General features: G+C 37.5%; 1 protein-coding gene across 4 annotated transcripts in view; it reads right to left on the minus strand.

The window, feature by feature from the left end:
• Window positions 1-970: 970 nt before the first annotated feature.
• rbm33a (RNA binding motif protein 33a) overlaps window positions 971-25,334 on the minus strand; it is a 37,250-nt gene continuing 12,886 nt past the window's right edge. For 2 of the 4 annotated variants that reach the window (XM_059533404.1, XM_059533411.1), the window contains exons 10-19: window positions 23,638-23,699; window positions 19,570-19,696; window positions 19,076-19,392; window positions 17,788-18,060; window positions 17,339-17,629; window positions 15,034-15,624; window positions 8,050-8,217; window positions 4,993-5,160; window positions 3,816-3,904; window positions 971-2,868 (exon numbers count right to left, since the gene is read on the minus strand). In XM_059533404.1, the coding sequence (XP_059389387.1) occupies window positions 2,820-2,868; window positions 3,816-3,904; window positions 4,993-5,160; window positions 8,050-8,217; window positions 15,034-15,624; window positions 17,339-17,629; window positions 17,788-18,060; window positions 19,076-19,392; window positions 19,570-19,696; window positions 23,638-23,699 (2,135 nt within the window). In that variant the 3' untranslated portion in view covers window positions 971-2,819. The remainder of the gene's footprint in view (window positions 2,869-3,815; window positions 3,905-4,992; window positions 5,161-8,049; window positions 8,218-15,033; window positions 15,625-17,338; window positions 17,630-17,787; window positions 18,061-19,075; window positions 19,393-19,569; window positions 19,697-23,637; window positions 23,700-25,334) is intronic. The other 2 variants (XM_059533418.1, XM_059533427.1) reach the window with 2 other exon arrangements.

A 25,334-nucleotide genomic window follows, 5' to 3' on the forward strand; every position in this document is an offset into this window, starting at 1 on the left:
CCAACAAAAAAAAAGTAAACCTTTAGCCTACTCTTGATTTGATCACGTAATACCGCTTCCGTTATTTTGGACTACACAGCTTGTAAAAAATATCTGCCAAAAACAGACAATCTCTGAAAACTTCAATTTGTCACATGTGTGATTACAGACCAGAAAGGGACCGTTTCCCCAAAGTTTATCTACACTTACAAAGAAGTTACTAAAAGATTCAATATGAATCAAGTTTCTCTCTCTTAAAAGACTCTTTATAAATATTATGTGTCTTAGAAGATTTATACCTAGAGATATATATTTTTAAAAGTCTCTCAGACTGGATAAAACTTTTGAAATCCATAGGATTAACTCTTTTGACATAAATACATTAAAACCAATAAATAAATAAATGTGTGCAACTGCAACTGAAAAAACAAAAAAATCTGTGCCCTATACCAATTTTAAACAGAGCATGTCTAGAAAAGTGAAAGTAAAAAAAAAAAAAAAAATTTTTAAAAAGCTTGTCATTAAGTGGATCCATATGCACTTTATAACATTATTCATAATCTTACCCATTATATGTATTTCTGTAATTCCTAGAAACTCATGGAGCAAATTATTAATACAAACATATGGACAAATAAGTTACTGTAATCAACCAGACCCAACTATTATATTATAATAGAAGACAGCATATCAGCAAATTACAAGTGCATCTTAAAACAAGAGGCTGCTGAAGGGTAGCAGCTTTACAAATGAACTTCATAGACATGACGGCCCAAAGTCTTGGACACAGTGAGCATTAGAACCAGAACACACAAAACATCTCAGATGTTTCAATTCACCTGACTCGAGAGAAACTGTGGCACCTTAATCGGAAACAAAATCAGTTTGCACGGCTGGCAACAGAGAAACATTCATGAGGAGGGAGGAAATGTCGTGTTCAGAATAATATGCAAGAGGGAATCTTCAAACACAAAACAACATCAGACGACAGTTAATGGTGATCAAGACAGCTGGCTTCACATAACCGTATTTACATGGTATATATGTGACCATCTTTTATTTTTCATCTTTAAAATATCCTCAAATAATAAGTTCTCCAATAACAAAACTGTTGTAAAATGACCAAGGAATACTTTTTATATCGATATATAAAAACAAATTGAGGAAGGAAATTCACCAGTCACGTAGTAGTAGGTATTTTCAAACGATTTCAAACACAAAGATTTCAAGATGAGAAAACAACAGACTTGACAGCTTCATACACAAGGTTTTTTTTTTTTCTTTTTTCATTATATACAAGAAAGTGACCACTGATAACAGTTGCTCCCAAATCCTTTGAAATAGCAGACCTGGATGTGTTAATATCTATAGACCTATTTTATTCTATTGAAATGGCTAAAAGATCATTTGATTTTGTTATGCAGTTATCTGTTAGGTTAAGTTGTACAATTAGATATGACCAAGCACTATGCTTGCACAGTACCACAAACTATTATTATTATTACTACTGTAAATAGTAATGGGTGATATAATAACAATTTGAGGCATGGAATACTCATGATTGAAGCCATGAAATGTAAGGAGTGTAATATATTCACTGGAGACTGAGAAGAAAAAAAAAACCTTCCAAAAATCTAAAGCGAAAAAAATAAAGTGGGAAAATGGATATAACGGATATTAGAAGCTGATCTTGACCAGTCTTTATCCCTAACAACTCACAATTCAGATTCAGCCATCTAACAAACTTCAAAACAATTAACTGAGCCAACGTTATAAGCATATCATTACAAACAGTATCTTCACAAACAAATAACCACAGGACATCCTGCATCTTGTAAGCATTCAATAAAATCCTATGGAATCATCACACAGGCCATGACTCAGCAATCCTCGTCCACACAACATGTGCTGAAAACTAAACGCATTAAAAGAAGAGTATTACCAAAGAAGGGGACTTTCTGGTTGCCTTTAATACTTTCTTAGAAGCCATTTCTAACGACGATTAAAAGAATCTAAATATGCAATTCTAGCACCAAAACCTAAAATCAAAATATAAAAGCCATTTATTGTCAAATTGTTTTCCAGCTGTTGTGTTCACTTCAGCTCTCTAGAAGAAAACCCAACTGCGATACAATCATAATGGAGAAAGGGACAATGAATAAACTTAAGATCATGAATAGTCGTAGACAAATACACAAAAAGAGACGCCTGCATTATTACAGTGGCTTCTAAAAGATACGCAACAAGAAAAAAAAAACTCAACCCAAATAAATACGCCTCTGATGACATGTCTCTAGCAAGCAGTGCTTTTGGCTCTGATGTCCACAGCTATGCCCCAACATACCGAAGACATCTGCTGCCCTCTACAGCTGAAAAAACCTACTGCAGCATGTGCAACAATCCTCAATCAGGCCAAACCATCCCTTTAACACTTTCTTCAAGTCATTCCACAGTAACTCAAGAATTCCTATTTGACCAAAAACAGACATTCAAAAGATTATCTTGAGAGCAACTATTATCAGCTGGCATAAACATGTCCTGGTTTCATACCACCTTCTCTCTTTTCAGCTGCTGGTTCAGACCATTACTGATCTCTCCACATATAAATGAAAGTACAGAAACGAGAGCAAGACTTCATGCCAAAAGTCCTTGACAATGTGAGATCAGTGCTGTGCCATTTCCAACAGGACACAGCTGGTGTTTGGCTCTTTGTTTTTGATTCTTTCATGCATGTGGCTCGAGTTCGTCGACAGCACCCAAAGCTTTAGCCTCCTCAGAAAAAGTCGTTCTCTTCTCGCTCACTTCTCGTCATCTTGTCTGTTGTCGAACTGGCTTGAACCTCAGCCGTCAATAATGGAAACATCGATGTGAGACAAATCTATCATGTGCCTATGTAATCAAGGGAACATGTGATGGAAATGAGACACTTAAAGGCAAGCTAGTCTGAGGCATCTCCATCTAAACATGACAATCAGTAGAGTCACAGTAGAGCTCTTGTTCTTGTTTTGATGAGTAACACTTGCTGATTGACATTTCATTTGCCTTCACAAACCATTAGGCACAATGACTCTGATCTGCTTCAGCCAATCGCACCAACAGAAAATACACCTTGATATCCACACCATACACTACCAGACAGTTTTTGAACAGTGAGAGTTTTCCTGTGGCTCAGGTGTAGAGCATTGCATTAGCAGCTCAAAAGGCAGCGGATTCGAATCCCAGGGAACACACATACTGGTAAAATAAAAATAAATAAATAAATGTATAGACTGAATGCACTGCAAGTCCGTCAAAGAAACCTTAAAACATAATAAATGTTTGAGCAGCAAATCAGAATATTCGAATGACTTCTGAAGGATCAAGTGACTGGAGTAATGATATGAGAAATTCAGCTTTGAAATCACTAGTAGAAAGTAGAAAACCGTTATTTTAAATGGTAAAAATATTTCAACATTTTACAGTTTTTGCTGTACTTTGGTTCAAATAAATGCAGGCTTGGTGAGCGGAAGAGATGTCTTAAAAATCCCACTGTTCAAGAACTTTTAACTGGTAGTGTATATGAGCAGACTTTATATTTGATAACTACGCTTTTTTTTAGCTATTAATGTGAAACAGACATAAGTCTATAGGAATTCACAGTTTCTATTCAAAATCTTATTTGCAACAGACATTTAAAATTAATATTTAGTCTTGGTGTTAATAGACCTCATTCTTAAAAATATGAAAAAAAGTCCCAAAATCAAATTATCCATAAAATGTCAATGACTTTATTAATTTTCATGCATTGTGTATAAACACATAGCACAATCCAGTTTAAGATGAATTTAAAAGTGTACCTGTGAAAGCTGTGCTGAAAACTTGCTGCATGCTGAGGGTTCACAAACTTTGCAATGGCCTTCCGCTGCTCCGGCACCATTGTAAACATCTACAAAATAACCATCAAGTTATGTATTAGCAGATGGTTTTATTATCTAAATGCTCATCTGCGTGTTTGTTTGCTACACCTCAAGAGCTGGGAGGAGCACAGCCCTCACTACACACAGCTAGATGGCGCTATTGCAATATTATTTTAGAGGACTACTCTATATTCTATCCATTTATTCTTGGGATCACTGTGAGGAGGCAAATCGTTCTCTTCCAAATCATGTTATTTTGTGAAGGGTAGTTTACAGTCAGGAGGGCATTAAATGATTTTAATACACAACAGGGAGGTGAAGAACAACCTAGCTGTGTATTTTCCCACAAAACCAATGGTCAAAGGTAATGCTGTCACTGACTTCTGCAGATGAAATTTTAACTGGACCAATCAAATATTTCCTTTAGATACTTTATCTATGGGTCGTTAGATCTAGAATCTGAAGATATATGAATTACCTGTGCAGCATGTCTCAACTAATCCTGAAGCTGTGAGTTTAATTCCTTCAAAACCAGATACATTAGCACCACTCAGCTGAGAAACATAATGAAGCATTTCACTACTTAAGCGGTTTTACTAATAAAAGGGTTTCTGTGCTCCTGAATGTTTCTCTGAGCATAAGTGACTCTGTGTCCTTGTTACACATTACATGTTTTTACTATTATAATAAGAATAGATTACAAATAATTACATGCAAGTGACCCATAAGCCAAACCCTAATCCTAACCATATAGTAAGTAGATGTAGTTCATTAATATTACTCTGTACTTAAATGTATAATTACACTGTAACAAGGACACCTTAAAATAAAGTGTAACCAACTTAATTTAAAATATGAATTTGATTTTTTGTTTTGAAGATATTGTCTTCAAAACAGTTTGAAGTTGACACTTAGTAATGTATACTGTAAATACATATACATAAAAAAAAACACTGTTTCATGCTCTTTGGCCATCAGGTGGCGCCATCATCAATTTGTTGTTGGAAGCTCAGGGTATTGCAGCAATGATACAATAGCAAGTTATGCATAAAATTCACACATACACCCCTTCTGATGCTTGATGAGTAATAAAAAGTAAAGAAGGTAAGCGAGTTACCTCAACAGGGCCGATGGAGTTGAGAAGGTTCATGAGCTGCTTGGTGGTTGTGGTGGTGGATAAACCTTCAATGCAAACGGTGCTTCTCTGACAATCCTGAGCTCTTGGGCTCTGCTGCATCATCACACGCCCCCCACCACGGCCTCGCGCCCGACCCCGAACTACCACCTGGGGACATCAGGAAGGGGAATATTGAATAAAGATGGAAAGAGCAATTAACAGGTACACCCTACCAGCTAACAACCTCGATGACAAAAAAGAAAACAGAAAAATAAGAAAAAGATAATGTTGCTGGAACTAAAGATCTTTGTTAATTTACTGTTATATTCGTTAGCTATTTTTGCACAGCTGTTTATCTGAAATATGGCAAGTCAGTAATTGCTCTTAAAAACAGACATTCTAATTCATGCTAATGTTTATATTATCAGAGGCATTGTTAGACTTCAATGGTTTAACCATATGAACAGTTTCAGAAAGCAAGCTGAACCATAGTAAGTCATTTCCTGTAGCCTTGATTGAATTACCAGTTATTAAACAATCAAAGCTACAGAATACTAGTTCATACAGTGAATAAATGTGTATTTGCGGCGAGGAAACCAGCTGCAACATCAATACAGAGTGCTTTTGTCTGAATTAGGAAAGACAGTCCACCAATCTCTTCAGCACTTTACTGATTAGACTGTGAAGCGGCTAGAGGGAAGAGACTTCTGAAAAAGGCCATCATTAAGTCACGCCTGGAGTCTGCTAGAGGCCATGTGACAAAACCTGCTGAATGAAAATGTTGTGGTCTGTTGAGACTGAAGCTGAGCTCTTTGGCCTTGAAAGCAAAGCTCTGTGCCGGGCACAAACCAGAGACAGATAACGCCTCAGCATAAGCCTCTCTTTTTATAAGGCAATAAAGTATTTTTTTTTTTTAGGCACTGTTCCTTGTTAAGCTACTTTGAATGTTAAATATGAACATCATAAAAAATATTAGTTTAAAATTAATTTGAACTGAAATTCTGGAGATTTACACTAGAATTAGAAAGAAGTCTCTAACGCTCAACAAGACTGCATTTATTTGATCAAAAAATTATCTAAAAAAAATATTAGGAAATATCATTTGAAACAACTTTACTATTTGAATATATTTTTTAATGTTATTATTAATTGCAGACAATAACAAGCTGAATTGTCAGTCAATCATATCTTGAGGGTCACATGATTCATCAGAAATCCTTCTAATGGATTCTTTTCACATTTCTGTGGGGTTCTCAAAAATGGAAAATGTCATAGTTGGGTAAACTTGAATTGAAAATAGAAGAAAAAAAAAACCCTTCTATGACTTTCCAAAAGAGAACAAAATGTAAAGAGATTATGTTGGTGAAAAGAGATTTTGTCTTGCAAAGACATTTCATTTCATTCCATACAGTCCTTTTTAAATGAAAGAGAGGCATCAAAAGGGCCAGGTTGGCTAAGTGCAGCAGGCACGCTGAAAAATCCCTTATGGGTTCCCGATGCTATGAGCTAGATGCTCTCTCAACACTTACACATACTGAGTTTACTATTCACATTTGCTCCAAGCGAGACACTGGGTTCCAGTGTCAGTGAGTGATTTACAAGGCCACGGTTATAGCAGTAAACAGCAGAAAGAGTTTCGAATATCTGACTCAACATGAGAGCTCAGGCAGATGCAGCAAGACAGCCGGACTGAGACAGCGTGAGCGCTCTGCTGTGACTGACTGACACGTGTTAGCACTGTATTTATCCCCTGAGGATGGACTACTGTACAGAGACAGCAGCGTGCTGAAAAGACCAAGGGATCTTCATCTCTCCTGCTTCAGCCTGTCAATATCATCACACCTGGCACTCTGTTCCATATCATTACTGCTCCTGCTCTCCTCCAAAACAGCTACCAGTCCCCTGGGAGAAGCAGTGACACAGCTGAGCCATAGCAGGAAACCAAATCTGCCGTCTTTACTAGAGCTGAGAGAACCACTTAGAGCAGCTCTTTATGACAGGGAGAAAAAAGAGCCTAACAAAGACTGAAGTGTATATTCTGGACAACACCATACAAGTCCAGCAGGAACTGCAGCAGTTCTGGTCAAAATAAATGAATAAATCAAATTATGTTGATATGAAAAATGACCAATTTCACAAGCAAATTAACTTTTCCGCCTTCTGCCAAAGACATGAAACTTTTGAGCGCTAACATAACTACAAAGAGCAAAATGTGTGTGTAAAGGATGCTTATGTACAGAATCATTCAAACATTTGGGGTTAGTGAGATGTTTTGAACATCGCTTACCAATAATGCATTTATTTGATCGAAAATACAGCAAAGCAGTAATATTGTTAAATATTATTACAATGCATTTAAAATAACTGGTTTATTTTAATATATTTAAAAATTATATTCATTCCCTTGATGGCAAAGCTGAATTTTCAGCAGTTATTACTCGAGTTCTCAGTGTCACAAGATCCATCGGAAATCATGCTGATATATTGATTTGGTGTTCAAAAACATTTATTATTAATGTTGAGAACATGCTGCTTCAGGATTCTTTGATGTATATTACGCTTTTGTAAGCTTTTTGTAACTTTGTCACTTATGATTTGATGCATCCTTGTTCTATGAATCATTAAAAAAAAAAAAAAAAAATTCTATCTGACCCCAAACATTTTTCCACTCTTGTGGTGCACCTCAGAGGATGATGGGAGATGGGGAATTTGATCAGATTCAAACAAGTTAAATGGACTGCTTTCTGGCAAGTTTGAACATTTTCCTCAACAGTAATGCAGTTATGCACAAAATGCATAAAAACATTTCACAGTTACAACTTCTTAAGTCTAACAGCAATTAGATTCCACCATAATGCTTTAATTCAGACGTTCCCAACTCAGAAAGCCATGGCTTTAAAAAAAATAATAAATCAATAAAAAAAGTGGTAAATACATTCATGTGGACATGACTTGAAAGCACCATTAGTATCAGGGCTTAGTGTCAGCTGTGCAAAATCCCATTGTGCACCTGTCCAATTAAGGGCTTATGAGAGTAATCCAGATTCAATGTCATACCCGGTTCGTTTGGTTTGCCGTGCCACGGCCAGCCTGTTGTTGATTTTGTACACCACCAGTTGCCATGGTAACCTTTCTGATGGGACCAAGTCTCTGTTGGGGGGCAGGCCGACCGATTGGTTGTTGCTGCTGCTGTGGGGGACCAGTGTTGGGACCGGCATCTGCCTGCTGAATACAGAGCAGACACATCTTACAACCCACACAGAAAGAAAATCTCCAGCGGCACACCAAATAACAAAAATTACAGTCCACCATGCTGAAGTCTGACTGCACCACAATTTTTTAAGGTAATAAATAAAACGTCAGTCTTAGAGCTTGGATTTTGGGATGACACTGAGATCATTTTTGAAGGATAAGGTACAGCTGAATTCATTACACATCTTTGAGAAGAGTGATGACTGCATCTCTGGGCACAATGCCATGGATGTGGACCTGTCGAGATAAACTGCCTCTGGCTCTTCCTCCAAATTCTCAATCATTTCGTTTCCTCATCTTCAGGAAAACCTTTCAATTTTCTGCATTATCTGATGGCCGCTGGCAGTCTTTAGATGTAGAAGGCCTTGAAAATGGACAGATTTAAGTTGCTCACAGGACCACTAAATCTCACAAAATGGGCACTTTTCATAAGGTAAACTGGGAAAGATGTCTCCTATTCTCTTGACAACAGACGGCACAATCTCAGCACATTAAATGAACTGCTGTGCACAAATGACCACAAATGACCACAAATGAATGATGTTGTCATCTGAATATCAACAGTTGTGAGATGTATTTGGTCACAAAAAGTCTCAGGTTAACTAGTTTAAACTGTATCACTGGAAAACTCTGATCTATGACAGTGTATGTTATGTTGAATGTAAAAGGATTTTGTGTCTATATGTTAATGTTGGATTGCATTAACAGATACATTAACATTTTTAGATATGTGAGCAAAAATATATACATTTCTTTAACTAAAAAGGTAAAATTAGACCTTTGGGGTAAGATTCACTGAAGGACCAAAATGGAATGTTCTTAAGATATTTTTCATTGAATACATTGAATAATTTTTGTAAATAAAAATGGTAAATTTTAAAAGTTATTTTTAATAGTCCCATGAGTCAAATGTTCATTTCTGACATCTCTATCCATTAAAACCTACAGGCTAAAGCCCTATTCGGACGGGACTAACATCTCCGTGTTTATTACAGAGGTGGGAGGGTCTGATTTGTGCATCTGGGCGTCACAGAGATCACGTGCTCCATATTCATTCAGAAGGATTGCCATTAGTATTATTACACAATAAATACTAAATGGCTAGTATAGCAAGATTATGTTAATGTGTGGTTCCTTTAGTTTAAGTTGTTTTCCTTTTTTTGTGTAGTAGGCTAAACCTACCGTATGTTTAATTTTCATAAAGGTACATATGTAATTAAAACATTATGTAACTGAATGCATAAATGAACGTGAGTAATCTTACCAGATGCTGATATTACAATCGCCGGTATTAACAGTTTACGTGATCTTGCTCTTGATTTTATTATTTCTATTATTTTTTTATTATTATTTCTTTGCCGTTAAGCAAATATATCAAACATGCACGCGGTAAGAGCATCTACGGTAATTCACGTTGGCCAAAACACACAAGGAAACGCGTTGTGAAATAAAATATCACCGGCAATCACAGACATTCGCATTCGGACGGGATTAGTTTTCTCAGAGGATCACTGAGTTTGCTGAAAAACAGTAGGTAATTTGCTCTGGAATTATCTCAGAGGTTGTGTGAGAAAAACACAGACGTGGCAGATTCAGACGGGATTAAAATCACCAAGTACGTCTGTGAAACACAGATTTCTCTAACGACCCCCTGTAAAACTAGTCCCGTCCGAATAGGGCTTAATTGAGGGATGTCAATTTATTAATTGTAATATTTATAGTTCTTTAAACAAGTCACAGAATACATTTTCTCATTATCTTTTACTTGGATTCTGCTTTCCTTGTTGTCAGTTGATTTAGTATTTTACATTCATGACACTTGACATGACACACAAAAAATACAAATAATATATATGAATATGAAAAAGAATATCAAAATTTATATATATTATAATGCCATTTATATATATTATAAGTTTACCCAAGGGGACGTCTATCCCAGATAAGGTTTATTTTTTTTTTATAAATTTGAAATAAAAAAACGTTTGTTAATCTGTTTATTTCACTTAATAACACATAGGCTGATGTATCATAATCCTGCACATGCTAAACGTACATCTGACCGTTACATACTAACTTAAAAGTACAGTTTAACAAACTCGTCCGTCTGTGCCAGTAGGTTTACACAGAGACACCATTTGAGAAAATATGTAACCGCTAATATTTTACTTAATCATACAGTTTAGTTTTAATCCGAACAGTGTGCCGAGTGAACAAATGGTAAACAATGCATACAAAAGCACGCTCTCTCTTTCTTTCTCTTTCCTTGTTAGAAAATATGCGATTCAAATATACTATTAAAAAAAGACAATAGAAACTTTCCAACACTGTTTAGATGTGCACTAAAACACTTGCGTGTCTGTGCCACTGTGCACTCAATCAGCTCAGTGCTCTAAAAATTTAATTTGTTTAAATGCAAATTTAGGTTTAATATTTACATCTTAGCCATCCTTATTGGAAATTCTGCTCACTGTTTGTTCTGTTGTCAATGTTTTTTTTTTTTTTGGTGTGGACAAACACTATACAGCAGTCAAACTCAATTCCTAGAGGGACACAGCTCTGCAGAGTTTAGCTCCAGCCAGCTCTAAATCACAGCTGCTTGGAAGTTTCTAGTAATCCTGAAGAGCTTGATTAACTGGATCAGGTGTGTTTGATTAGGGTTGGAGCTAAAGTGTGCAGAGCTGTGGCCCTCCAGGAATTGAGTTTCAGCCCCTGTCCACAAGGATTAGCTGTATACGCAAAAATTTTGTATCGTATCGTCCAGGTGGATCTGGCATTTTGGGAGCGTGAAACCGCTATTTTTTGAAACCGGGTCCCAGAGAGGATATATCTGAAACCGACAATCTTGCCAAGGCTCGAAAATAAGGACTGCTCGATGGCCCGGGCCAGCGTGAAAGACACTCGGGACGGCTGACGGATTTGTTACCGGCCCAATAGGGCCACTGCCGCATCATCACAAAAAGTTTATCATTTGTATCTGTTTTTAAGCCTTGCTAATGAAAAGATTAAAGCAACTTAAAAGCATTCCAGCAAGGCGTAAAAGACAACTCCATTCAGTACTCGTGTGCTGTTCTGTGTGTACAGCACAGACATCTGCGTCTCTGACGCCCGAGTTGAGTTTCTTTCCACGTCTTTCTTGCGCTAACGGACAAATACATACAAAAGTATGTCAAAATACCCATCTTGGCGAGTAACTTTGTAGCTTTATCAATGATTAATCTACATTTAATTTATTTATTAGAGCAGAGATGCACCTATCTACCTTTTTTTTCAGACCAAGTTATCTCTGTTCTGTGCTTGCACAAACTGCATCGCAATATTTTTTCAAAATGTAATTTGTGTGGAAATATAACGTTAATATTATATTTAGTCTGTAAACGGCCAGTAAAAGAGGCCCACAATGCTGAAAATGAATGCAAAGAGGAGAACATACTTTAGTGAAAGTGAAAGTGAAAAGTGACGTGACATTCAGCCAAGTATGGTAACCCATAATCAGAATTTGTGCTCTGCATTTAACCCATCCGAAATGCACACACACAGAGCAGTGAACACACACCCGGAGCAGTGGGCAGCCATTTATGCTGCGACGCCCAGGGAGCAGTTGGGTGTTCGATGCCTTGCTCAAGGGCACCTAAGTCGTGGTATTGAAGGTGGAGAGAGAACTGTACATGCACTCCCCCCACCCACAATTCCTGCCGGCCCGGGACTCGAACTCACAACCTTTCGATTGGGAGTCCGACTCTCTAACCATTAGGCCACGACTTCCCCTTAGCAGGCAGAGCAAGATCACTTCAAAATATAGAATGAAAATCCTAAATATTGAATTTTATATGGATGTATTTCTGAGGGGAACTGAATGTTTTCAGAAGTTTACATGGTGTTTCCTTTGCATCTTGGCTGGGTAAAATGCATTTAAAATAGTGCTAATATGCACAGCGCTGCTTTGTTTACAACAGTAACCAAGTTAACACTGCTGAGCTATAAGCGCCACCTGCTGTCAGAGAGTGAATCTGCATCTCAATCAGATGTTTCTGTTTCATGCAGGTGTTTTATGTACCCTAATTTAACAAAGTCAGATCATTCTGTTTTTGCTTCATATTTTGAAATTATACGGTCTAATTTCAATCAAACATTGCACAAGCTACATGTATAATCTTTTTTAATCGATTCATGATTAAAATGTAGTGGTTACACTAACTTCAAATGGCTATGAAAAATCAAGGTGCAACACGGTGAAGAATATGGAAACGTATGGCAGGGCAAGTAGTAATTTGAACCACTGGCCCTACAGGGGCAGTAGAAAAACATTCTTAGCGTTGAGCCCTGCTTGCATTTTCATGTGTACAGCCAATCTGTTTTTTTTTTATGAAATGATGATATCATCACCCCACATCTCGACCCTAGTCAGACACCGTTTGTTACCATGTCATGTAACAAACACTGAACAGTTGTCTTTATCAACTTTAACACGGATTAATAAATGTATTGTTCCATGTTTGTTTGTATACAGCACACAAAGTTTGCATAGTCAAAGTCTTCTTCTTTGTTTTTAGTGTACCTCTGTGGCAGAATTACAGTGCCACATACTGGTCTGGAATGTATACTACATGGTTTCATATGTACGCATCTATTTCTAGAGACGAGGGGAAAAGATTGGATAGGAACATCTCTGGCTTCTTGTGGATGTAGCCTAAGACCAATGCTATATCTGTTTTTGGTATAAGAACATTTTAACAAAAACGAGTATGTTAGCTGAATCAGGCCAGACAGCAATGCCAGACCAGTATTGTATAGGTGCACCCCTAAACTGAGTATCGGCCACTACAAAGAGAAACAAACATCAGCATGTATTCTTTATCCGACAGCAACACGTATATTCAGGCTGGTAAAGCATCAAATATGTGACCCTGGATCACAAAAGTCATAAGGGTAAATTTTCTTAAACTGAGATTTATACATCTGAAAGCCGAATATATAATCTTTCCATTGATGTATGATTTGTTAAAATCAGACAATATTTGGTTGAGATTCAACTATTTGAAAATCTGGAATCTGAGGGTGCAAAAAAATCTAAATATTATAAAAAAAAAATTGCCTTTGAAGTTGTTCGAATGAAATTCTTAGCAATGCATACTACCAATCAAAAATTAAGTTTTGATATATTTACGGTAGGAAATGTAATAATTATCTCCATGGAACATGATCTTTACTTAATATGATTTTTGTCATAAAAGAAAAATCAATAATTTTGACCCATACAATGTATTTTTGGCTATTGCTGCAAATATACAACAGCGACTTAGGTTTTGTGCTCCAGGGTCACATATGTGCCCTGTAAACACATTCCTTCAGTCTACAACAAAGACATTATTGCCAAACCAGCTACACTCATCCTTTTCTCCCCATCTGTCTTTTTCAAACCCATGTGCATTATCTCAATTGTGTCTCCATCTGAGGGGGTTAATGGATTAATCTAACCAAATACAAAATCCACACCTTCAGATTACATCGATCAGATAAACCCGGGCGGGGTGACGACACTTGACAAGCACCTCCCCCTCCCCCACCCACCCCGTCACCTCTATTCCCCCATGCTGCTTTTGTACGGCACAGGCTTTGTATTCATTCTGATGAAAATTTAATTTGCTCTTATCTGTGCGGCTAAGCTGGGAAAAATACAAATCCGCCCAAACCACCATGTCTCTTTCTCCCAAACTCTCGCAGGTATTATTACACCGATATCAACATAGACGAGGAAGATTAATTGCAGATGTCCCCCGACTGACACCTATTCTAACACACTTCATTGATGAGCTGATGGATGGATAAAGCGAGAGGCGAGAAGAGATAGATGAAGAGAGCAACACCAAGCGAGCGCAAGTTAGAAGGGGGAACAAGAAAGAGAGATAACATTGTCAGGCGGCTGAGGTTGACAGCAGGAGAAGAGAAGCACCTAGAGGATCAGCTTCTCTCGGTCTGACACCCCCTCCCCCTTCTTCCTCTTTGTCAGTCAGAGCCACGGCACTTCAGATAGCTGCATGTAGCTTTCTATTAACTAAGTTGACACACAGTTATCTTCATCCACAGAGATCCGACACTCAAAGGAAATATTTAGCTTTGCTTCAGGCAGGAGACTGGAAGGGGATGTTTTCTCCTCATTCAATGCAGCAAATCATCTCTTAGAGCCCATAAATCATCCTTGGGTCCTTCTTTTCTTGGTTGAGATGCAGCAAATGTCCTGTCAGATTTGTAAATAAGCACCTCAAACTCCAGTCTTAGTGTTAAATGACTTCACATAAACTTCCATTGTGCCATTCTCCAGTTGTCACATTCAACAGCGCCTTGACTTAAAGAAGACACAAACCTTTACAATGTCTGGATGTGTTGTCACTCAAAGTAAAGGCGCAAATGCCAAGCGACTCACTTTAATGATGCCAGAATAGTGCCATTTATGGACTTGAAAGGTAAAAGTGTTCCATCAATTAAGTGTGGTGTCACAAATCACAGCATAGAGACCACTTTCTGTATCGATTCTTTCAAAAAGAGAAAATCGCATTATGCCTTAAAGAGTTTTTAGTGCTAAAAACTTTAGTGGTCAAAAAAGTAGACACCTTGACTTTTAGAGTAATTGGAAATCCTCCTTGTCACGTTCCGAGTTCTTTGATTTATTCTATAAAGAGCTCTGGTGACAACTACTTCAAGAAAACCCCCAAAGGACAAAGACAAAAAAGTGGCATATGAACTTTAAAGAGCACATTTAGGGTTTAAACCGATAACAAATTCACTCACCTCTCCCTGAAGCTTAACTACACGTACTTTCTGTGGAACCTGAGGAGATTCGATGCTGCTAGCTCTTTGCATCACTGTTCTCTTTCCTCCAGGTTGAGGCTGACCCAGTGGCCCTTCTAGTGGGCTGGTCTGAGCAGCACCTTGTCTTTGAGTGTTTTGTGGGGTCATGGTCCTCTTCTGCTGCGGTTGCCATTGGCCCTGCTGGCTGGCATCAGGACCAGCGCTCGGCTGCTTCTGCGGCCCAGACCAACCTGAAGTCTGTGCCAGAGGTTTAGTGTTCTGCAGACGGGCCTTCACATTTGGACGAGGGGAACTAAGACCTGTCGAAGGGTTCTGGGGTGTTCCGTTAGAGATCAGTGAAGGGACCGGCTGTGGGGGTTGGGCTGCTGGGGTTGGGTTGGGTGTGGGGATTGGAGTTTGTGGAGTCTGGTTTGGGTTCTGGCCACTGATCCGTTCCATCAGTTCTTTTTTGCGCATCCCAGCCTGCATCTGCCTGCGCTGCTCTTTGCGCTTGAGGATCTCCTCTCGCAGACGCTTCTGTTCCTCAATCTTCAGTCTGTACTGACGCGTCTCCTCATCTTCATCTGGGTCCTAAACAACGACAAATAAAAATTCCGGATGAACAAAACGTTTTTTGGGGCTTGATGAAAAAGGTGTGAACAAAAAATGTGCACTGTAAAAATACAGTAAGCTTAAGTTTAGTTTTAGTGTAATCAAGCTTCAGTGTTCATCTCTCTGCCCAAGTATACACAACATATTCTCTAGGAATAAATAGTTTGCACATTACTTCTTTATGTGCACATACCAGAGGCCAATTGTCACCCAATTAAAGGGTTCGTTCACCCAAAAATAAAAATTCTGTCATTGATTATTCACCCTCATGTCATTCCAAACCCTTTTAAATAGTCCAGGTCATATCAGGGGTTCAGTCGTAATTTTATGAAGCTATGATAATAATTTTTGTGCACAAAGACAAAGTTTAATTCAACAATTGTTAAATCAGGTCTGTATTTTTGCACAAAAAGTATTCTTGTCGCTTCATAAGTTGTCTATGGACTATTTTAATGATGTTTTTACTAGCTTTCTAGGCCTTGAATGTGTCAAGTTGCTGTATATACAGGGTCACAGAGCTCTCGGATTTAAAAAATAATATCTTAATTTGTGTTCTGAAGATGAGCAAAGGGTTTATGGGTTTGGAAAGACATGAGGGTGAATAATCAGTCACAGAATTTTCATTTTTGGCTGAACTATCCCTTTACAAATGTAGGACAAAATCAAGCTACATTCACATTATCTATATCTATTTTTCTGACTTAAAATTTTTTTTTAACTGGTATGATTTTGTATGAGTTTGACTAAAGTGACTGAAAAAACTATTTTTTCTTTTAATTGGCTAAAATTTAAGCCATACATTTTCAAAAGATCTTTGTCTGTTTTTAATGGCATGCCAACTTCTATGGCTATTTTCATGGCAAAATATTTTCTTAATTTTACTGTTGCTTCTGTATTCCGTTTAAAACAAGCAAGTATCAGTACAAAAACAGTAAAAAGGTTAGATAATCAGCTGGGGCTGCTCGATTAGTACAAAAATCACAAATATTTTGGTCAATATTGTAATCATGATTATTAAACATGATTATAATTTGGCCATATGACCAAAACTTTAAATTAATGATTTATTTAAAGATATACAATATATATATATATATATATACAATATATATATACAATATATATATACAATATATATATATATATATATATATATATATATATATATATATATATATATATATATATATATATATATATATATATACACACACACATACACAATATATATATATATATATATATATATATATATATATATACACATACACTATATATATATATATATATATATATATATATATATATGAATATCCTAGTAAAAAAAAAAACAGGATAATCTTCACTGCAAGAATAAACTTAATTTGTTTCTTATTAAAGCTATATAATACTTCTTCAGTCTACAACAGTAAGTGATTTTGTCTGTCTTTTATTGTTTGATTGATATTATGCCAAATCGAAATCAAACCCATATTTAATAATTATAATAATTAATTGCACAGTCCTACAATCAGCCACAACAATAATAGGACTATGCTGCACATAAACAAACCTTTGAGGCTATTGCAGTGGAAAAATGCGGTTAAAACAGAACAATTCTAGCATTTAAAATACTTGCAACTGCAGAAGTCTATGGGTGGAAAACATGCTGAAAGTTAACCCCTCCCCACAATGACATTCCACGCAGTATTACCTCTGGAGTGGTGCTTGACTGTGCAGCTGGACACTCTTTCTTCATCTCGGGCACACTGGGCTGCTCTGGTGCTTTGGCAGCTCCCTGCCCCTGTGCCACAGATCCTCCTCTTCCTGCTGGTCCAGCACGAGCAGCCGGCCCTTGCCTTACATTCGGTGTAGCCCTGGTAACAGGCTTTGCTTGCCCACCAGGCACTGGCGGGCGGTTATTGTTGTTGCTTGTGGCGATAGGCAGCTCACGGAGATTGCTGTTGCGTTGAGGAGGAATCTGCTGCAGTGGAGATGGAGGCGTCTGAAGAAGTGGAGGAGGTGGTCAGACAAATGGATTGACATTCATAGAAGTACAACAAAACCTTTTGAGCAGACATGAATTAAATATATGTTTATTTGAACGAAATAATTATCTCGCCATCTTACTCTTTGCAAAAAATACACATCTGAATGGCTAACCATTTTGGGTCTGGCATGGTTGTTTCGCTGCTGGTTGCCCTGTGGTCGGGACTGCATCTGTCTGTGGCCACTTTGAATCGACTGGCGGAAGAGGGGCTGGGAGAGGTGCACCATGGGATGTTGGTCCCTTGGGTGGTGTTGGTGGTGCTGTTGGTGTTGGGGTGGAGGCTGGGAGTGAGGCAGACCCTGGGGGGGCAAGTCCTGTCTGTGTTGCTGGTGCAAGGGTTGATGGGACAGTGGCAGATCATGATGTAGGGGCTGCTGCATTAGACCCTGAATACCACAAAACACAAAGAATACAGCCAAAATGAGGACATTTGCACTGAAATATAGGCCAGTCGTGATTGAGAATGGGAGTACTCTAGAAGTCAGCCCTGTGTAATATTTCAGTAGTCTTAAAGATTAATAATTTGCCACATTTAACTGAACTTAACAGCTAAAACCAGTTTATATCTCAAGTCAAGAAAAAAATTATACCAAGTTGTGTTTGATGACAATCAAGAGAAAATATTTTCATGAAAGAAAGCTAGACCTCTAATGTGTAACAACTAACCCAGTGACCTCAAATAACCATGAACTGAAACAGTGCTAACACAAGAGGGCAGCCTTGTCTGCTGCTTAAAATGAGGACTGCAGTTTCTCCTTGCACAGTCACCACTACACCTAACAATGGTTTCCAACCAAGCCAAAACACCTTAGCTTTGTCTTTTTGTCATGTACACGGATGTTCACAAATTTTGGCCTCAGTATGATTTTTTTTTTTTTTAATAATCATTTTATTTAGCAAGGACACATTAAATGATTAAAAAGTGACAGTAATGAAATTTATAATGTTAGGAAACATTTAAATTTCAACTAAATGCTGTTTTTTTTATCTTAACAGTCATAAAATAATCTTGAAAAAGAAACGCTGTTTTCTGAATGATCATGTGACTCTAAAGTTTGGAGTAGTGGCTGCTAAAGATTCAGCTGTTATCACAGGAATAAACTAACTTTTTAATACAAAAGTTATTTTAAATCGAAATAATATTCTATAAATATTACTGCTTTACTGTATGTATGTTTAAATAAATGCAGCTCTGGTGAACACAAGACTATTTACAAAGAAACAAATACAAATTCAAGGATTGTAAAAATGCACATTAAATGAATTAAAAGCAAAATATAAGACACTGAAACCCCAATATTTTGTATATATTTTTCATGTTAGTTCCACGCCATGGTGTAAATTAACATGCAGGATTCAACAAGCCAGCAAGGCCATGCAGAATCTGGTAAACTGACTTACTCTCTGGCGTACCTGCATACCAAACGGCATGTGCTGGGGGCTAAAGGGGGGCCCCTGCTGTTGGGGCGAGAAGGGCTGTCTGTGACCCACGAAGCCACGGGGACCAGGGGGGCCTGGAGGGGGCTCTCTCTGGAAAATACCTCCTCCCAGAGGCCCTTGATTTTGCCTGAGCCCCAGAGAACCAAATCCAGGACTTCCAAGCCCCCCTTGTGGGGGGAAAGATGGAGGGCCTTGGCACGATATCGGAAGAACACTGTTATTCATGAGGGGGGCAGGGCCTGGCTGGTCAAACATGTGCTGGCCTGAAAAACGTGGTTCTAGAAAAGAGAAAAGAAAGGAATAAAAGAGCAGCCAGATACCTACAGCATCATTTCTGACTGCTTCAGTTGCTGGTAAACGACTGGATGGAATAACAAAAGTCAAAACAGATATTTAAAATCATGCAGGTATGGTTTATGCATTTAACCAGTGTGACTACCTTAACTTGACCTTACCAGCAGGGAAGAAGTGCTCTGGATCCTGATGATGTTGTGGTGGTCCTCTCCATTGATCCTGGGGGGGCAGAGGCCGTTGAGGTGGGCCAAAATTCCCTTGAAGATGCTGCTGGAAATCAGGAGGAGCCTGGAGGGGGACAGACAAAGGCAAAAAAAAAAGAAATAAAAATCTAATCACACTGACTATCCCAGCACCAAAATATTATTGTTGACATGATTTTCAAAGCCAAAAAGCTTCTTATCTGTGCTCCTTATCTTCTTATTTAAAATGTAACTCTTCATATTAAGATCATAACCATCAGCTTACACCGCTGAGGAATCTTTTAGGCAGAAAGACAGCGATTTGCATACACCCTTGAATATAAATCTTTATCCGTTCTCCGTCCTTACCTAACCCATTGCTCATAAAACTCAAAATCCCCCCTCTACCTTTCCAGAGGAAAGAAAGATAACGATCCTTACTAATCCTGAGGTTGAATACGAATCCCCTCTCCTTTATTCTTTAAAAATATCCTTCGCTCTTAAGAAATTAGCCTTCGTTCAAAAGGGCCACACTCCAGCAAATTGTGATGCTTAGCACCTCTTTACTCATTATAAATGACTTAAGATGCAATCAAACTTTTAATCCACGTTTTCAGCTCTGATCTTCAGTCGGCCAGTGAGTGTCACCAAGGCCAGCCAAGTTGCTTAACAGAAAGTCAATCAGGCAGCTTAGCTAAGCAACGGCCAGGAGGGAGCGAGAGAGAATCACATTGTTATTGTGGACTTCATTGCTCTATTCAAAAGGTCAGCTCCTCTAACACAATGGGAGCTTAAGTACATTCACAATACCTTTGCAAGTTTGCATTCGTTTGATAAAAGCAGCATGTCCTTATGGAGGGCTAATCTTTCGTAAATACCCATGGATCTGTTCAATATGTAACCAGTTATGATCTGCCTGAGAGATAGAGAGGGAGTGGGAAAGACAAATACCAAACACAGGCTGCTGCCATTTCTGAGACAAGCCTCGTGTGACTCAAAACACACTCGGCAATCCTATTCATTTCTGCGCTTCAGGTATCGGACAAATTCTCAAAGATCAATCTTTGTTGCCTTTTATGTCAAAAAGCACTTTAATCATTCAGAACACAACCCGTCATTTTTATTTTTTTTAATCATCAACATTCAGCATCATCAGCATCTGACATGGCATTTATGTCCATTTACACAGATTGTTTAATGCTGCTTATTAATTTTGATTAACAAAACACAAAAAGCATGTTTGTATTTGGGGAAAAGGCTCTTCACATTCTGGCTGAACAAACAAAAACTAAGAACCATTTCTGAATTAGTTTATGCTTTTTACAGATTAGAAAAATTCACATTGGTTGTCTTATCAGCATAAAATGAACATTTTAACAGTGAATAAATTATACACAGAAAGAAAGCAGATTTTTGTCCATTTTGGTTGTTTTTTTGCCCCACGCCCCTGTTAATTCCCAACCCTGATATACACACAAAACGTAAAATATGAAAACTCTATTTTTAAACCTATTCCTTTCTACGGGTGTGTTTTTTTTATAAAAACGTATACACATAGAAATCCTTTTAATGGTGTTACTTTATGACAAAATAAAAGGAATGTATCCATCCAACTAATGCCTCCTTATGCAATAAATGTTAAGAAAACCTAACTTAAACTTCTAACTTGTAAATTGAAGCAAAGCTATGTTTTTTATACTAAAGAGTTTTACGACACTACTTCTATGAGCAGTATCAAACATAAAATACAATATAAATATGTAGTATGGAGATTAATATTCAAAAACTCTGCAGTAGTAAATATTCATAGAAAAATTGTGGATCAGCCTATTGTAAGATGAGATGTGATCATATGCTAATGTATGATAATCAAGTGCCCAGAGGGCTAATGAACGCCGCTCTCTGCAAAATGCCATTGGCATTTTAAATGGTGTCCTGTCTGTACCAGACTGGCTTTGGGAGACAGACAGCTGGAAGTGTGTGTGGAACTTCTCTCCTATTCAGCAAGATTAGGAACGTCCAATCATTTTAGGTGTCCACAATGTGTCCAAACAAGGGGCCACAGTACACGAGTAGGTGACAAATAACATGGACATGAACTTTCCTTTTTCAATCAGGAATTAGATTCAAGTTCAGAATAGAAAGAGTATATTTTTGGTGATTTGACTTATTGTTTTTTTGCAGTTAAATGTTTTTTTTTGGTGGCGTGGTCAGTTTTAAAAGCTAAAATATAACATGTAGTCTTAATTCTATACAAATTAGAAAAATGTTGTTTATAACATTTTTAGATTAAAACTTTAAGTTTAGCCTTACACAGCACTCCTGTCACTGCCATATTCCAGACTGAAACACTAAACTATACATCCTTTAGACAGCAATGGCAATATTAAAAGGGAAAATTAAAGTACATTTAACAGAGAGGAAAGAGAAGAGAACTGGGGCTGAGATGGTTTCCTCCTCAGCAGTAATCACTTTATCCACAGCATAGGCAGCTCTACATCCTTGCAGGCAAGTAAAGGGCTTTTACATCTGTTCTGTGTTTTCACGGTCTCCATTTCGATCTCAACTTGCAAATTCAACCAATATACGAGGATGTTTTTAGGTTTCTAGTAGGGATGCAACCGAAACGAAAATTCTGGGCTGAAACTGAAAATTCTGGATGCACTCAAAAACCCAAACCGAAAATGCTTTGTAATGATTAATAACATATTAAATATATAAAATCATTTTGGAAGACTTTTTAATTCATCTCAATCATTTTAAATGATACTAAAAAAAACAAAAAAAAACACAAGCCAATAAAATAACCACACTTTTACTGAAAGTAACAATAAAACTGGACAGAATTGATAATGATACTGGTAACCGTTTACAGTAAGGTTCATTAGTTAACATTTGTTAACTACTTTAGTTAAACTAAGAATGAACAACAGTTCTTCAGCATTTATTAATCTTAGTTCATGTTAATTTCAACAGTTGTGCTTGTCAACAGTTAATGCACTCTGAATGAACATGAACTAACAGTGAACACTGTATTATCATTAAAACTAACAAAGAAAGATGAAAAAATACTGTAATATTTGTAATGTTCATGGTTTGTTCATGTTAGTTAATACATTCAGGACTTGAATTTTGGTGCGGGATTGCACATAATTCTACTGATTCACTCAGTTTCTGCGCTTGTAACGGGGGAAATTCCCACAAATATTTAAACGTGAAACATTTAGGTTGGATGATTGTAGTTTAAAAATTTGTCTAAAAAAATAAATTAAATATATCCTGACTCCCCCCTCAAATTAACCCCCCCCCAACCATAAGAGCCACCTAAAGGGGGAGCCACCTAAAGGGGGAACCCCCCCCCCCCCCCCCCATTTTCCAAAATGAAATTACGACATTAGCTGATATTAACTAATGGAACCTTATTGTAAAGTGTTATCTTAATATTAAATATCAATATATTATTTTTATTTACTTCTATGTAACAGAATCAGATACAAGTTGTTGTTTTTTTGGACTAATTATCCAAATAATCTATAGTCCTAAACTATTATTATCAGCATGTGAGCAGAGCATACCGTCACTGAAAGGATTATTTTACCAGCGTCGCCCAGTTTTGCTGTACTACAGCATGATACAGCACAGTAGTGCTACTGCCAACAGGAACAAGTATACTGCATAGAAATATCCTGTCACCGCATTATTTGAGCGCACTTTGCTTTTCCGGTGATCGGTACACAAGCACATTCATAAAGCGGAAAACTGAACGGAGCGTCAAACTGCACAAATACGAGGAGAGTGAAACTATGCTGAGTGGGCCAGAACGAGCCATATATATAATATGTATATTTTATGTTTTCAGCGTCAGAAAATTTGGTGCATCCCTAGTTTCTAGAGACATGCCATCCACACGGCGAGACAAACATTGCTTTCGGTGGCTACATTTTAGTCAAACCAAGAAAAACCATGATGTCTCGACCGTAACGCACCGCAGTTCTTTGCAGAGTGAAATCACTTAATTCTAACTTTAAGCAACGTGAGGTTACTTACCGGGAGTCTCTGTGAAGCGACGTTAGGCCTCGGTTGGTTCTGCACAGGAGGCATTGAGGGAACTAAGATTAAATGGAAATAGAAAAAGCACGAGTCAGAAAAAGGGATGCAGAACGAGAGAGTGGGGCGGCGTAAGAGACACCATAGAAGTCTCTTCTTGCCACGTGTCTAAACCATGGTTTGTCACAGCTGGTCACAGAGAGAGGGCTGTTCTGCTGATTAAACTGTGCATCTCTCTCTCAAGCAGACTGGGCCACCTAATGAGATAAACTGACAGTCAAAAGGAGTAATTTCGCTGTGAATAATTTCACCTCCGCAGATGTGTGCATTTCAGAAAGCAGGTTTAATGCTGATGGACTGCCTACAGAGTGAAGGCCATACCAAAGGAGAGAAAAAAAAAACTCTAAGAAGGACTTGAGTGAAAATGTGAGTAAGCATCAACCAAAAGTGCAAAACCTAAAAATGAACAGGGATCTGCATTTTAAGTTGTGACGCAAGGAATACTGTTTCCGGGTCCAAGCCTAAACTCGTTTCAGTAGAGAATACGATGTCAACAGCTGGTTATGAGCACTATTTAATCATGGTGTCACATTTAAGCAAAGCTTGAAAAAAAAAAACATTATAGTGTACACCACAGTCTCACGGCATCCCAGACATCAATATTGGAACAATCCAATAATGAGTCACTGTCTGGCCATCTGAGAGTTCACTATGAAGATAGATTTTTTTTTCTTATATTACACGACACTGTGAGTGTATATCAACCCTGTTTGCTGTTTGTTTTGGCACCTAATGCAGCATTTAGACAGGGAAATGGTGACACGTGATACGTCGAGACTTCCTGAGTTGAGAATCTTTTTTTTTTTCAAAAATGGTCATTATTTAGAGATAAATGGTCATCTTCTACTCAGATTTTTGCCCTCTGATTTAAATGCTAACACTCACTGATGTGATTGGCATCTTTTCATATGAAATGAGCATTATAATTGGAACTCTCTTGAAAACATTTACTGCATTTTTACTATAACAGCCAACAAGATTATATAACCATGAAAAGTGTTATATATAGCATTATATATTATATATAGAATTATGTTATATAAGCATTATATATAGAACTACTCCCATTCCAACCAAGGTACTGCACTGTAGCCGAAAAAAGTAATGTCTACTGAGTACACAATGCAATGATCTCCTTATTGCAACATGATTTCTGCTTGTCTCACCAATACTGTCCTCATAACCAATGCAGTGAAAACACTACTTAAACAAGACTCGTTGAGCAGTGTAAAATGTGTTTGCACACAAGAGTTTTGGAGAAAATGCAGAAATCAAACAACTGATAGGTTCATTTTGAATTTAAAGATTCAACTATTTTAAAACAATGATCTTTTAATGTTTTCTGTATATACAATAATCTGGTTTTCAAGCTACAAATAGAGATAGCAGTAGAACCCTTTGGACAAAGAACAGTGCACACATCACAGGTCATGATGATCATGAAATGCACTTTTTTTGTTTCTCTGATGATAGTTTATTAAGTTTATAAAGGACTTCCCTCACCTAACGGCAAATATGAGTTGTTTAGAACACACCTCCTTGATTACAATATGACAATGACACATTAAGGGATGTGTCGAGGAGAATAGTGGCATTTAAAAAATCTTGTTGATTTAAAATCTGGGCTTTTAAGAAGG

The sequence above is a fragment of the Carassius carassius genome, chromosome 3 (assembly GCF_963082965.1).
Source record: "Carassius carassius chromosome 3, fCarCar2.1, whole genome shotgun sequence".
Taxonomy (NCBI): Eukaryota; Metazoa; Chordata; class Actinopteri; order Cypriniformes; family Cyprinidae; genus Carassius; species Carassius carassius.